Consider the following 16,708-nt stretch of genomic DNA (forward strand, 5'->3'; position numbering starts at 1 on the left):
TTACCTGCATTAGCTAAGGGCCAACATAGATCTATTTTGGGAAATTGTGGATACAATTTCTTGCGGTTTCCCTCTTCGCCCAAATGCTAAAATAGCAGCTGAGGGACCCAAATGGATTGTGAGAACACTGCTGAGCCCAACCCAGAGCTATTTTCTCCTATCCCAATTCAACCACACCCAGAGCTGCTGTTTGCCTCATGAGGAAGATATATAAGCTCTGTGCTTCCCCTCATCTTGACAAATAACACCTCCAGAAATTAGTTCCATCAGAACCCAGAGCACAGCTCAAAGAGTTAAGCCCATCATAACTCTATGGCCACAGTCCAAATATCCTATTCTATGGCTTCAGCCTTCTGAAAAAAGAAAAAAAATGCTGTGTGTGAAGAAGGATCCAATCCCTAGAAAAATGAATCCCTCCCCCGCCCGAAAAAAAAGATTAGGATCAGTTTCTTCTATTGATTAATGCAATAGGTGGCTAGGTAAAAAGGCAAATGAAAACATGACTGAATCTGCTGCCGAATTAGGAATCTGGCCACCAATGTTATCTTTTGCTTGTGTTTTCCATATTCAATGGACCAATGCTAGCCAGCAACAGTTTGCTCAGCAGATACTGATGTGGGCTCATTCCCAAAGGAATTAAAATGAACAGAAGCTTAAGAAAGATCATGGTGTCTGCTGGACAAGTCAACAGTTGCTGAATTTCAGTCACTACTTGCAGTGTTGACATCCAGTGCTACGTATTACCAATGTCCCACATAGTACAGCAATAGAATTCAGAAAAACCTGATAGCGAGGTTCCATTACCTACATTTCACTGATTTATTAACCCTTGATCTTGCCATTAATAATAACATCCCAAAAGGGTCAAAGGTAAAGGAAAACACTGATACAACTTTTTGAACCAGCAGGAAAACAAGCATTCAAGGAAGCTTGTAAAAGAAAAAAAAGGTGGTATCAGACAGGACAATGAAGAACACATACCCCATCACAAAACAGTTTCTATGGGACTCTATTACATATATTTCTCAACTGTGAGCTGGCCTGGTGTATGTTTATGTTTAATTCGATTTACACCCCGCCCTCCCTGCCGAGGTGGGCTCAGGGCGGCTTACATCAAATCATAGTAAACTATGATTGCAGTCATAAAATCAATAAAACAGTACAAGTTAAAACAATCTACAGTTGGTGCTAACAAATCAGATGTTACTCCTATTCTCAGGACGACAGTTGTTCCAGAATTCTCCTACAGTCGACTGAAGACTTACTGGAAGAGAGCGGTCTTACAGGCCTTGCAGAACTAAGCGAGGTCCTGCAAGGCCCTAACCTATTCCGTGTAGCAGTTAACAGACTGAGCTCTGAATCAGGACAGCCTCAAATTAGACCTAACATTAATCACAAACTCATTTAGGTGGTCTAAGGCAAGCTGTTCTGTTTCAATTGCAGGACAGGGTGCTTTGCATGGCTCTTACTCTCCCAATGTTACCCTTGATCTTGGCTGGATGCAAATCAGGAAGAAAAGACCTGTAAAAATAGCCCCACTAGTACCTTTCATGCACATGCTATTAACCCCAAATGGAAAATAAGTGACAATATTTGTGTTTCCTGGCCTAAATTCAGCACCCATGGGGTAGGTTCTATGTATCAGAGAACATGGAAGGGGAAAACAATTAAAACCCCATATTATCTGAACAACCAACCTAACAAGGAATTAAAGTGTGGCCATGTGTGTAAATCAGTCACTTATGGAATTTCACAATCAATTTGTGAGCACATCCAGCAAGCCTATGAGCTCTCCGCAGCCTAACGAACTGGCCAACTGCAATCACAAGTACTTTCAAGGGACTTAATTACTGCAAATTTGTAAATGTACGAGTAACATTGTGCCACAAATTCAGTGCATGTCTTTGGAGGGCAGACATACCTCTTCAGTTCAGAGGCATTTTATTTCGTTCAGCTTCACAATCACAGTTATTTGATTATTACACAATAGAGCTCTTTCTGGATTAATCCGAAAGCACAGAACATTTAGAGCACTTTTCAAATGTTTAGCCTGCTCTGATTCACGAGTTTGGCACGGTTGGCACAGTTGAATGAGCAATAATAATCTATGATAGGACTTTTCTAAAAGAAGGTTTGATACAATGTACCTAAATATATTTCACTCTGATCCAGGCCAGAGTGAACTTGTGTAAGAAAAAGCTCCCTACTTTTCATACACATGGACATCGTGATCACCAGTATGGTTGCCAGGGTGCCTGGAGTTTTGACTTGCACACATCTGCTCTAAGAAGTGGACTTTGCCCACGGTTTCTAAGGCTTATGTGGATACTATAAGCCTCAGCTTTGCAGCAGCATTCTACATTTCTGGATGGGTGTTAGCAGAACTACAGACGAGCTTCCAGCTGCTCCTTGCGTGCCCAGTCTTGGCCGCTGCAGTGGAAGAAGCCACGCCACCATGAACTGTACAGGCAAACAGTTTCCAGCCTGTTTCCATGAACCAAAGGCTAACACCACCAGAATCCATCTTGTTTTCTTGGCTCCATATCCAACAGCTGCTTCAACTTCTGCATAAGCCAGTCAAGCTTATCTTAGGCGTGGATCCTGCCAGACCGCCTAAGCCTTTGTCTAACGAAACTCAAGACAAAGAATGGTGCCAAGAAGAAGACTGAACAAGAGGAAGAGCATCTTCAGCCAGAGCCAAGTTCCTTTGCGTAAACCGGGTGTTACCTTAGGTAGCAATTTGGCCATCTATTGTCACCTTTTTAGATAAGTTTGGTAAACTCAAGGACACCTCCACCCAGTAATTTCTCCCATTCTTTCCCCCATTTTGGAGCCTCACCCCGGTCCATTGCAACCTGAAAGTCCAACCAGGTACCCCTGGACCAAGCTTGTTCATTGGTCAGTCATGGGCACCCAATTAGGTGCCACTAATTAACTTGCTATTGGCTACTGCAGAAGTCCAGCCCTTATGGTCACTGCAGAGCCTCCCCTTTCTCCTCCCTCGTACCTCCCATTCCCTAAGGGCTCAGGGTAGTCTTTATAACCTGTAACACAGCTCCCCACATGTGTGCATCTAACAGTACCCCAGTTCCGCTGTCTAGATCCATCCCCGATTCTGGCCACAGTTTTGGGTCCATTTCCCCTGTCCTCTATCGTCACCATTGGAGCCTTCTTGAAGACTACGATCGGTAATTATCACCCTGTTTGTCTATCCATGTGTTGTCTCTATATCTCTCTCTATATTTCCTAGGACTGTATGAATAATTTTATGAGTATTTTATCTTGTATGAAAACCTATATTTTTCTGGAATAAATTGTAATTGTTTTATTTAATTAGAGTCCCTAATATTATTAAGCATTAATTTCTGGACGTGGAATCCTGTATACACAGGAAAAAGATCCTGATTAAGCCAGGTGCCCACCTGACAATTCCCCAACCTTGTTTTGAGGGCATTTTGACTTACACTTGTCAGGTCTGGGAAGATAAGGAGGGTCAGCCCTGGCTAGTACTTGGAGAGTAGGCCACTAGTGAAGTCCAAGGTGGTTGAAAGGAAAGGTCCCCTGTGCAAGCACCAGTTGTTTCCGACTCTGGGGTGACGTTGCTTTCATAGCAGTTTCACAGCAGAATTTTTACGGGGTGGTTTGGCATTGCCTTCCCCAGTCATCTACACTTTCCCCCCAGCAAACTGGGTACTCATTTTACTGACCTTGGAAGGATGAGTCAACCTTGAGCCGGCTACCTGAAAACCCAGCTTCCGCTGGGGATCGAACTCAGGTCGTGAGCACAGCTTAGCACTGCAGGTGGTTAGGCAAAAGCAAACTACCTCTTGGCTTGAAAACCCTATGGGGGGGTACCACAAGTCAGCTGTGTCTTGATTTAAAAAAAAATCCATATTTTCCATGATACACAGAAAGCTACATTAATATTGTCCCATGAACTACCCACATGATTAGTGCTAGTGATTAGTGCAAATATCCCTTTACAAAACACCTTCTGGGATAAAGGCTGAACCTTAAACTCATAACATCTGCATAGGATAATATTTATAATGTTCTTTTTAGTTCTTAATATTTCTACATTTTTTAAATTCTGTGTATTTCATTATTAATATGCATAGCTTTAGAATATTTTGGGACCAACCCTGATGGCAATTGGGCAGAATTATTAGCACATACAGAGAGAAACACAATGGTGCAACATAAGAAAGACAGGCAGCTGGAGGCAAGGATTCAATGTAAGCATTTTAAGGGACGCTGCCAAGGCTGCTGAAGGCTACCCAACCCATTCTAAGACCTTTATTAGGTTTATGCATTCCTATCTATAGGAATTCATAAAGCTTCCTGCCAAACAGGTTGTCATCTAGATATGCAGAGGAAAACTACCTCAAGATGAGTTTTTGAGGACATAAAAGTACTCGTTCTTCCACCATCAACTTAGCAGCCCTCTTCATGAGGGTGTAAAACATGGGAGTGTTTTGTCCTCCTCAAATCACCATGTGGCCTCTGAGCTCACATGTGATCAGCAGCTTTACTTTTAATTGCTTCTCTAAAGAGAACAGCGGTATTCTACTAACATCCTTATAGCTTTGCTTCCATATCTAGTATTCCCATGGTTTGGAAACCATTTGTGCTGAACTACAACAACACTAGAATGAAAAATTAAGCTTATAAAGTACAGGGTTAAGGCCTGGATAATTTTGGGTCCCTTCTCCCAAACACTGGCAATTGCACACATGTGCCAAAAGATTGGTCTCGTCTTTTTTTTTTCTTTTTTCTTTTGCTGTATAGTGCTTTTAATAAAAGTATTTTTGTTTAAAATTCCAAGCCATTATATCGATTGCTATTGCCCTTTGTAATATTCTTCATGGTTTTATTATTTTAAATTAAATTTTTAATTAAAATACTGTACACACATACCCTTTAAAATTCTCTCATTAACCATTAAGCTATAAAACTGCAAAATGCTTACTACTTTATTTGCAGCAAAAGATTTTTTAACTGTACATATTAAATCATAAATATTTTACATGCTTATCTACCCAATATGCCCCTCATGGCTGTTTAAGCCTTTTTTCTTTCTTTCTTTTTTTTTTTGCAAAAGCGTTGGAGCCTTTCTTTGGGCAAAAAGTGAATGTCGCTTTAAAGAATGGCTTAAATCATATTCTAGCCAAGTTTGTGAAATCTTGACAAACCTGTGGGATGATTTTGTGCAGCATTTACTTAGGGGAAACTTTCAGGGGACTCTAAAGTTTGATTGCATAGTGCTGGCAACAGTCCATCCAAAACGGTGCAATTCTATGTTCATTTAATGATAAGTGAGTCCTATATTCAACAGGATTCATTGTCAAGGACTGTAGATTGGACTGAAGGAGGTTCGGCTTTCTTTGGGCAAGGAAATGCATATGAGGGGAGTTCCAATTGCCCTGTTGCTGAGTTACTGACCAAGTTTCCTTCTATTACCCTACTCAGAGTCAGAAAAGGCTAAAACACAGTATCTTTTTGCTGTCGTGCTGAGAGAAAAGTTGCTGCCGCGGCTAAAAAAAATTATTGTGACACCTGTGCAACCCTCCACCTCTGAGGTTTCTCCCACTTATGAAAAGAAAATGGAAGCTTCGTTTTTGTTTGAAAGGGGAAGAGTTAAAGTGCCCTGAGTGAAACATATATGTGTAAAAATCCACCCTGGATTCATTCTATTTTATAGATTCTGAACAGGACAAACTGAGGCTTCGAAGGGGCAGTACACTAATTCTCTGAGTCTGTGGTAGCTCAACATTTCAACTTCTGAGACAGTCCCTCCCTAGTCAATTTCCCCCTCCCTAGTCAATTCCCTCCCCTTCCCTCCCTAGGAAAAAAAGAATGACTGATAGGCATGGTCAGTGAAGTCTTATGGATCCACATTAATCAGGGATGTAGCTGGAGTGATTATCAAAGCCGACATCCCTAAGGCACAGTGCCTAGGACCCACAATACTTTAAGAGGACCACAAAAATGTTCCAATTTCTTTTAAAATTAGAAAAAAGAAATGAACTTTTAGAGTTGAATTTTTTAAAAAACTTTTTCTCATATCAGAAAAAAATGAAATTGTACGGCCCATTAAATTTTGTTTAAAACAGAAAAAGTTCATTTAAAGTTATATAAAAATGTTTTTAATATTGACATGATTGTGGTGGGAGGGGTCCACAAAGGCAAAAGTGCCCAGGGCCCACAAACGTCATAATGCAGCCCTGGCCATAGCAATGGCTACCTGGTCAATGAAGTAACATACTGGTGCAAAAGTGCTTCGTATAAAGAGGCAGAAAAGTTCCTCTGCAGAGAGAGACTTCTTTGCCTGCAGTGCTGTTTAAAAGAAGCTAGACTGTACACAGGACTGCTCCCTCGAATGGCCATGATATCATTTCCAGGGAAAACCCGAAAGAGCATCAGTTCTGCTTAGGAATCACTGGAAAATGCATGGGTTTACCTTAGAGTTGTGACCAATTACTACAGGGGTGTGATGTCACTTCCAGTTTTCCTGGGAGTGCTGTCACACAATCAGTCGATAGCCATTTTTAAATCTTATATTCTCCTGTGCCCCCAATTTTCCTGCAACCTGTCTTCTGCTGGTTACCTGGCAACCCTAGTAAATCCGGCAGCCTACCGCACCATGGACTGTCTGCTAAGTAAGAAAGGGGGAAGGAGGGGGCTTGGAGTAGCCCAAGATGGTGAAACATTGCCCCATTCACCCTACAAGAATAAGGAGAAAATTTATACCAAAGAGGGGAAAGCAATGCTGCCTTGGAAAATTCCTGGAGATTTGGGGGCTGTGCCTGGGGAGGGTAGACTTTGGCAAGAGGAGGGAGCTCAGCAGGGATGTGATTAGGAGTGCGCATTTGGCTCAAACCGACCGGAAATATATCTGACAAATACCTTAATGGTATTGGGGGGGGGGGTATTATTTAACCTGAATACAGATCAGAGGATCCGATCAGCTACCGGTATAGCTGAGTCCAAATAAATGCTGAAGCTTTTCCAGAGGATCAGCCGGGGCAGAGGGAGCTGAGAGCTCCACAGTGCCACGGCTGGGGCTGGCTGGCTCCTCTTGCAGCTTGGTCCCACCACCCCACCTGATCCTCTCTTGCAGCTCCAGGGTGATGGGAGCTGCAAGTGGAGCCAGCCTCAGTCAAGGCGGCATGGAGCTCTCAGCTCCTCCTGCCCCAGCTGACCCTGGGTTGGCTCCTCTTGCAGCTCAGTTCTCCATTATACAGTACAATAGTGCCTAAAATGTGTAGGTTCTCCTAAATATTTCTCAAATCCAAATACAATACTGGTACTGGGATTTGGGAATATCAGAAAATACCAATATTCTCCAGGTTCAATATACCCGAACCCGAAAAAATAATATTTGTGGGTTTTGCATACCCTGAAATGTGATGCCACGGAGGACAACTTTTGAAACTGCCATTTTCTCCAGGGAAGACTATGTAGTCTGGAAATCAGATGTAATTCCAGGAGAACTACAGGCCCCACTTGTGGTTGGCAACCCTTTAGGGGGAAAGCACAGGTGCTTAAAATATACTCCCAGTATTTTCCAAGATTAGCACAGCAGAAACTTTACCTCTACAATCAGCTTTAGAAAACTGCATTCAGTTAGGATTAAGGGAGAATGGTACAAGGGACTGGCTTGAATATCTGCCACTAAAGCCAGTGCAAAAGTAAAGCACAATAGAGACCACTTGTAAAAATGTTCAGAACTAATTTTGTAAGTCTCAGAGGCAGTCAACCTTTGATCTTATTAAATGGAACACACAGATCTCTGCACTCACTGATGCTCAAATATGCTTTGGTTTGTATATTAAAACTGACCTGGTTATTTTTTTTTTACATGACTCTTTATTTATGCATTGCTGAATGAAAAGTTGGTTCTGTCTGAGCACCAGCGACAAAACCACGTCAGCATCCTAAACTCAAAAGATAAATTTTAACTTCTCCAGGGGTTAACCCTCTTTTTCTAAATTGCAAAATGCAGGCCTGTGACTACTAAGGAGCTTAACAGATTTCTATACATACGTGTTTAGAAAGCGTCACCCTGAAATGTTTATGGATGGACAATAATCTGCTATAGAACTTATATGTGTAGTGGCGAAAAAGCCACTGCTGAAAATTTTATTTAAATGTTAAAAGTTTCCCAGAAATCAGGAGTCATCTGGTACAGAGGAATGAACAGAATGATAAATTTGAACAGAAAATCACACACAGACTGGTTTTCATAGGGGATTGATTAAAAGAGGTTGGGGAACAGCTTATGTAAGTAACCATGGTATTTGTGAAAATTCAGTGGGGGAGGGACAGCAATATTCTGGAGTACACCATTTATAGGAGGCTCTGAAATCTTAATTGCACCCAAAAGATTTCAAAAGCTTCTGCTTCCAGAATGAAAAATGAATACTCTTGAATTTGAGGTTATTGGCCAATTAGGACCAAGGAGGGAGAGGAGGCTGGGGCAGCAGACAGTTGAACTCTGTAGACCGTTTTGGTCCTCCGTTTGCCTGAGGAACACTGAATATGATGTCAGCACATAACATCATATTTTCAACTGATGTTGGCTCACACTAGGTTGGCAGTCACTAAAATATCAGTTCTGACCTTATTCTGGATGAAGGAGCTGATCTGGCCTGTATCACCAAAACAGCCTGGGAACATGGGGCCCTACATCAGCTAATTACCAAACCCAGGAGAGAAGTCTACTCGTTTCAACATCCAGACAAAGTACCATCAATTTATCACAAAGTAATTAAAACAGGCATTATAGACAGACCACTGAAAGAGGTAATTCACACAAGTGTACGTACTTGCGGAAGTATATCAGTGCCACTTATTCAGGATAACGCAACAAAATCTGCAACATTATCAGTTATATATTGACAAATATATATTAAGCACTCGTTGAGTGTGTGTGTGTGTGTGTGTTCCACCTCACATTAAAAAAACAAAACAAATCAAAAGCACCTCAGTCAGACAGAAGACTGAATGTTACAAGGGCAGCTCAGACTGAGGGACAAAAACGAAGAATAAATGCAAACTTGAGTATGAAGTTACTCATCATGTTTGAAAGGTTGCTCGATTCCTGACTGAGTTCTTTGTTTCAATAAAGTTAGGGGGGAAATAATTTTGTCTGCTATTATATAAAAGCTCCAATGGGGGGGGGGGGTGCCTCCCCCCCCCAGAAAAGAATATTGTCATCCACTTATACATTATCAAAAGAGGATTTCACATATCTTTTTTGTTTGTTTGTTATGAAGATGTTTCTGGTAAGACCCTGCTCTTCCCTTTTTTCATTCTTCAAATTGCCATGAACCACTCTAGTTTGGCCTTGTCTGCTTCTTTTCGTGCACTCATTTCCTCTTCCTCCACATCCCTACTACCCACTATTTCCTGTTCTCTGTTCTCCTGTCTCAGTGCAAAAGTTCTGGACAAGGACTGCATTGTGTCTACTCTCTGTACAGTACCTAACATGAATGACATAAAGAACTAAATGGTACTGATAACATGGGACAGAATTCACTTTTCTCTGACCATTTCCATTTCATATAGATTTGTCATATACTCAAGTGCAGCAGGCAAACTCCTGCTCCAAGTCCCAGTCCTCCAGCCCTCTAGAAATTGAGGGGTTTTTTTTGGGGGGGGGGGATGATATTCCATATTAATGCTCTAGGAATTTTCCTATATCTCTAGTCTTTACCATAGAGATCTCCTAGAGCATTACCCATAAGTGATGTCATATCAGCACCTATCCCATTTTCTGAAACATTGCAGGCAATTCTAATTTCATATATAAAGGTGTGCCCACACTATACAAGTAAATATTTTTGCATTCCTTTAACCATCGAGGCATCTTATGAAGAATCCTGAGTATGACAGATTGTTGAGGAGCTAAGAATTCTGTCAGATATCACTAACTCTCTGCCCACAAAACTAACATTCCTAGTGCTTCCATGGAAGAGGGAATGTCTATGGAACTGCTTTAGATTAGTATTGTTTATACATGCCCAGACTTTCCAGATCCAGCACTGCCCTATCAAATAGAAGAGCCACTGTCAAAGTGATGTGTGGTCTGGGTTCTGCAGGTTAAGTCGCAACTGAAATATCCCCGTTGGGATGTCAGGAAGGGAAAAGGAAATTAGGAACACTTAAACCAGCTCACTAAGACATGAGCTGAGCATTTGTCCCTCCCTTTCTACATGCAATTTACCACATGCACAAGCTAAATTTACCCACAGACATTTCTGTTCTATGATGAATGCTTCCTACTGCACTCAGTTGATAATCATTAAAATAATAAGAAACCATGATATATAGTCTTCTTCCTGAGTACTTACATATTCTTGGATTTGTATGCTTCGGCAAACTCCCGTACGCTCCGAAGAGATGCAAGGTCCAAGGTCATTGCTTCTACCTTGGCTTTGTGCTAAAAGGAGGGAAACAAAGGGTGGGGAATAAACAAGAGCAACAACCTTTGAGGCACAGCAGCAGATTACACAGAATGTTGAACTCTGCCTGTTTAACATTAGAACCCCACAACAAGTTTAAATCAACAGTACAAATGGAAGAAAATAATGAGTACTGCTAAATGTTGTGTTCCTAAACATACAGAAATTGAGATATTCCTGTTAACAAGGTGGGAGAATCAGAACAACTCCAGCTGAACTGTGGTTTCATCATAACAATATAACTAAGACCTGCTGGCTCAGAGCAGTGGTCCATATAGTCCAATATCCTGTTTTGCACAGCTGTCCTAGAGTTCGATCCCAGCAGAAGCTGCTTCAGGTAGCTGGCTCCAAGTTGACAAAGCCTTCCATCCTTCCGAGGTCAATAAAATGAGTACCCAGCTTGCTGGGGGGGAAAGTGTAGATGACTGGGGAAGGCAATGGCAAACCAACCCATAAAAAGTTTGCCATGAAAACGTGGAAGCAACGTCATCCTAGAGTCGAAAACTGGTGCTTGCACAGGGGACTACCTTTACCTGGCTGTGGCAAAGAGCTACCCTGTGTTATTTGGACTGCCAGTCTTTTGCCAGAAAACCCCAGGAGTTTGGGGAGGGGGCTGACTGGGGTTGTAGGCAAAAAACATCTGGAGAGCTACCATTAGCCACCCCGACCTAGAGGGCCAAACAAAGAGGCCATGTAGCTCAAGGCCATCCCCTGATGCTTCCTCACAGCACTGGAGCTTTAGAGATTTGCTCCTTCTGTATATGGAAGTTTGCTTTATGCACCATGGCTAGTAGCCATTAATGGACCTCTCCCGCCAAATGTGTATGTTATTTAACTGCCATCAAGAAATGACTTATGGCAACTCCAGCTACAGGCTTTCAAACCTTTCAATAGTGATGTTGTTCTCATTTTCCCATGTCTCTATGGCCTTTCCCACAAAGATCGGGGGGGGATCCCTAGAGCATCATCTAGGCACGTCATCACATCCTTCTCCTCCTCAGACACCCTCAAAATTCCCTGGAATTTGTCAAGGCAATGCTGCAACCCTACCAATGGGCTTGCTCCTTCTTTCTCTCACATTTTGGGGCAAATATGCAGTAGGACTTTGTACATACAACTCAACTCCTGTAGACTTTGAGCATGCCAATTCCTGCCCTGAAAAAAATGGGGAGTATAGTTCATCCTTCAGAACCTACACACTTTCAGAAGTTCAAATGTCACCTCAGTCTTATGATGTTGAACACATCAGAGGGCTTGACTCCTACTCCCCTCATCACAATGCCTGATCAGATTGTATTTTATTATTATTTTCTTTATTTTATAAATCCCCCTTTCTCACTGAGGCTCAAGGTGGATTACATGGTGTAAAACAAAAAAATAAAATAGAATGACAGATATAATAAGCAGCAATACAACAAGGCTAGGATTACTAAAATTAGAAACAGTGTAAAATGTATCAGACATAGTACATCCAGCAATGCAAAAAATGGGATTACAAAAGTAGAAAATAATGCAGTAAGAGCAAGGTAATATGTACAAAGATTAGATAATGCAAGCGGGAGACCCATAAGGACTTGTGGGGGGCATCTTATTTTTCCCCTCCACCATTATCTCTTCTTTCCCTTTTCTTGAAAGTCCATCTTTCCTGCTCCCCTTTCCTGCTCCCCTTTCCTGCTCCCTACTCTCCTTCCACCTCCCAGCCAGCGTACCTTTATCTGCCCCTCATCTTCAGCTCTCTTTCCCTTCCTCTGGCAATCCATACCTGGGAAAACTATGGCCCATTTGTATGGTGCCAGTTGTGGGGCTGGGCCCACTTGCATGGTGGAGAATCCACAGGAGGCACCCATTTTTCCACATACCCCTTCCCCCCTACTCCTGGTAAGTCCTCCTTTCTCACACATATCCACACCTTTTCCTGTTTTCTTCTCATCTTCTGCCCATCAATCAAGCTATCTTTTATCAATTGTCTAACTATATTTATCTACTGCCTGTCATCAACTATATTTTTCTACCCTGCCTTTATCCACAATCAGGACCCAAAGGTCTCATCATTTTCCTCTCTTTCATATAATCTTCACAACAACCCTGTAAGGAAGATTAGACTATGAGACTCCACAGTCACTTTCCATGGCAGACTGATGATTTGAACCTGGTTTTCACACATCTTAGTCTAAAGGACTGGGTTGAGTCATGCAGACTGGGTGATAATATGTTAGCCTGGTAGCTGCTGCCACACCTGGACCCAATGAGTTCTCCCTCAAAAGCTCAAACAACCTCAGAAAGAGCCACACCCCCTTTCCTACCTTTTAATAACAGAAACCAAGGCTTGAAGGCTAGAAATACTTTTGTGACTGGCTAGCAACAGTCACTGAGAGCATCTGTTTTTTAAAGCTACAGGTACCCCTTTATCAGTTTGGCAGTTTTTAACCCCCCACAATGTTTTGATTTCTTTTCCCCCCCATATTTTCTGCCAGACCTAGGGCATTGTTCAGGTTGAGAGAAAGATCTGTCTTGTCTGTTCACAGCTGCAGTCTCTTGATTTTGGTATCTACTGATTTGGCCACTTTGAGAATTAGACATATTGACGATGATATAGCATGAATAGTGGCTGTGCATTAGTATCATCAAACAGAAGTTAAAACAAACAAACAAACAAACAAAAAGACCGCTACGTGCACAGGTTACTTTCTTCACATTCAGGAAGGGCTAGAAAGACTACAAAACTGACCATGTCTTCCTGTACTCTAGTTGTTTATTTAACATAGGTTTATCTTTTCTCTCTCTTTTTAAAGATATAAGGCTCCTTACTCATCTCCAAGGGGAAAATAAAGACAGTGCTACAAACACAAGGACAGCAAGGGGTCAAAATGCATCAAGTAGTTCAACAGACTAAGCCACAAGCTGTTAGTTACTGTACTCTTGGGAACTGTGATTAAAGTCCACACACTATTACTGGAGTAATGCCTTTGCCTCTTGGTTTCAGGTTTCTGCTACTGACTCTAAAACTGAAAAGGAAGCATCTGTAATATTACAAATGTGACCGGGGTTGGGGGTGTGAGTGAGTTGGAGGGTAAGCAATACTTCCCCTATTCCTTCACAAGGAGAAATCTGCTGGAATAACTGAACAGTGTTTGTAGGTAGAATAAAAATATTTTTAAAATGACAAATGGCCAATTGTGATGTATAGATGGCAAATCTGAGCTATGAATATGGGTTTCTACTCCGCCAGTTCAGCCAGTGAACTGAAACCCCCCATCTAATAACAATCCATTCTCCACTGCCAGTATAATCAATGTCCCTTTATTTCCAACAGTTAAACTCATTTGCACTTCTGTGGCTTTTTAGACTTGTCAGACAAAAGGTTATCGAGAACAGTTAGGCTCAGTGGCAGCGTCTTGAGCAGCTCAAGGAGAAGTCTTTATAAGGTCACAAGTGCAAGAAAATGAAGGTTTCTGGGGTGCCAGACAAATTACAATAAAGAAAGTACAAGGCAGAAATGCATGCAATCACCAGCAGACCTGTAAGCTATAAAAATGTTACTAAAGCCTCACAGAAGTGTATATATTGAATTTTTTTTTACTTGACTATCGTTAACACTTGCTTCACATTTACACATTTCTCTCTATATTTTATGAGGTTTAGGAAGTTTGGGATTTGTTTTTAAATCTGATTTCCATTTTGCCAGGGACTGAAACTTGATGGATAGCTATAAATGTTGTGAAAGGCATCGTACCATTACAAAACTAGTAAATGAAGTATACACAGGCTATATTTGAACTTGCAGATTTGAGGCACTGTGCCTGTGGGATATGCAATGTAAATAGGGTTGTCAGTCATACCTCCCATGGCCAACCTCTGTTAGGGTTGCCAACTCTGGCTTGGGAAGTTCCTGGAGATTTGGGGGAGATACCTGGATGGGCATGGAAGGGAACTCAGTGGGAACTTAATGTCATTCTATAAAGCCCTATATGGCCTAGGACCTGCCTACCTGAGGGACCGTCTCTTCCCACACGTTCCCCAGAGAGTACTGAGATCAGGAACTCAAAATCTCCTTGTTGTCCTCGGGCCAAAGGAAGCCCGTTTGAAAACTACAAGGGATAGGGCCTTCTCCGTAATGGCCCCTTCCTGATGGAACCAGCTGCCGGAAGAGGTAAGGGCCCTGCGGGACCTTGCTCAATTCCGCAGGGCCTGTAAGACAGTCCTCTTCCAGCTGGCTCACAACTAACCGGCACTGAAACTTGAACTGAGTGTAGCTGTAAGATCGCTGTATGGTTTTAATGTTTTAAGTATATAACCGTGACAAATGTTTAGATTTTAACTATGTAAATTATGAAATGTTAAACTTTTATGCTTAATTTTATATTTTTATGTTAGTTTTTATATGTTGTAAGCCGCCCTGAGCCACCTGGTGGGAAGGGCGGGATACAAATTACAAATAAATAAATAAAATTCTAAGGCTTCCATTTCTCCTAGACTCTATGCAATCCCATAGAATCCAACCTCATAAATTGTCATTTCCTCCTGGGGAATGAACTTCTGTAGCCTCAAGATCAGTTGTAATTCCCAGAGAGCTCCAGGTCCTACCTGGATCATGGTAACCTCAGCCTGTGCACCAGTATATCACTTCCAGGTACAACCCAGAAGTGAAATGGAACCACCAGAAACTCTATGGTTACCCGGAAGTCAGCAACCACCAGGAACCACCAGGAACTCTATGGTTACTTGGAAGTCAGCAACATCACCATATAACATGCCTCCATGTCCCTGCTCCCAACCCCTCCTGCTATATGCCAGGATTGGGCTGGCAATTCAGTAAAATGCACACAAAGGCTCATTGTGTGGCCTCAGGCAAATTTCTCTCTCTTCCAGAGAGTGGAGATAACATGCAAAAGTCCCCTTTCAAACCTGACACTATGATAATGAAGCTGAACTACTCTTAAAACTTTTGCCAAACTTTTCCAAGGCTTGCCCTAAAAGTCGGGGGGGGGGGGGGGTCTTATTTGCAGAACAGCAGATTGCCACCCTGAAAAAAGTCATCTCTTTTCACCCACAGTTCCCTGACTATGGGCTTACTTTCACACAGTTGTGAGACGGAAAAAAAAAAATGGTTGTGGAACACTTAAAAAAATTAAAAAGCGACATAAATAGCTTATTACACTAGTAATATAATCAAAACCAAGAAAATAGTTTGCTTTCTACCCTTACTTACAGAAGCAATGAGACTTTGCATGACTTTTAGAGAAGTAATGTCAGCGACAGCCCTTGAGACAACTTCCTTATCTAGAAGCTCAGCTCTGCCAATCATGTCCTTAATCCTTTGCCTCTCTGTATGGACATGCAAGTTTGTATGGAATGGAATGTATAAATTTGCTAAAATTTATCTGTTCTATTACACAGAGACATGCTGGCCCAGCCTACAGAGAAGGGAAAAGCAGCGCAAGGATAACAGTAATCTAAAGACGGGGCTGGCTGCTAATGGCAACCTGCAAATTCTGATCTAATGTGTCATAATTTTATTACGTTGATGCCTCTCACCACTTAACTTCATATATTTTTCAATCGAGAATGATGCCACAAGCTGTGAAACCTTAAATGGAAGTTGTCACTTTTTGTGAATGAGAGAAAACACCAGCACTCAATATATGACAACAAGGGACCAATATGCTAGAACCTTCTCTTGCACAGAAATCTGTTTAATTAATTTCAGGAAGGTTTTAATGAAGATGGATCCAGACTAAACTTTTTGGTCAGTGGAACACAACCTTCCTGTCTCCGCTCTCTTGCTGATTGCCACAAAATGGTGCTTCTAAATGGTGCTGTCTCCCCAGCACTGCCAACCAGCAGGTTACTCAGGAGTGAGGGTGAAATGGCATCATGCAACGTCGCTTCTAGCTGCATAACTGAAAGTGGTGTCACCACATTATGTGATGGTCTAAGATTTCCATAAAACTCTGCTAAAAAAAACATAGAGGACATTGGTGGGGCAAAAGCATTTTCCACCCACAGGGCTTTGCACTTGCACAGAGCCTTGTTGAACCTGGCTATGCGGATGCCAGCACAATAGCTGCAAAAGCTACATATGTCTAGCATGTCAGCTAAGCGTGTGGCACTACTACAGTGCTAAACTAGTACAATACCACATGCGTTTACCTAGAAGTGTTGTCACAACATAAGCAATGCTGCCATATCTAGAGGTTGCCGATCTCCAGGTGGGTAAACCACAATATCACCGTGGAAAAATA

General features: G+C 41.9%; 1 protein-coding gene across 1 annotated transcript in view; it reads right to left on the reverse strand.

Moving 5' to 3' along the window:
• The window catches only part of WWOX (WW domain containing oxidoreductase), a 778,310-nt gene that overhangs the window by 578,191 nt on the left and 183,411 nt on the right, over positions 1-16,708 (reverse strand). Inside the window, exon 6 of the mRNA XM_060254428.1 lies at positions 10,356-10,444. Within this exon, the coding sequence (XP_060110411.1) occupies positions 10,356-10,444 (89 nt within the window). The remainder of the gene's footprint in view (positions 1-10,355; positions 10,445-16,708) is intronic.

Source organism: Heteronotia binoei, chromosome 14, assembly GCF_032191835.1.
Source record: "Heteronotia binoei isolate CCM8104 ecotype False Entrance Well chromosome 14, APGP_CSIRO_Hbin_v1, whole genome shotgun sequence".
In the NCBI taxonomy this organism is placed as follows: Eukaryota; Metazoa; Chordata; class Lepidosauria; order Squamata; family Gekkonidae; genus Heteronotia; species Heteronotia binoei.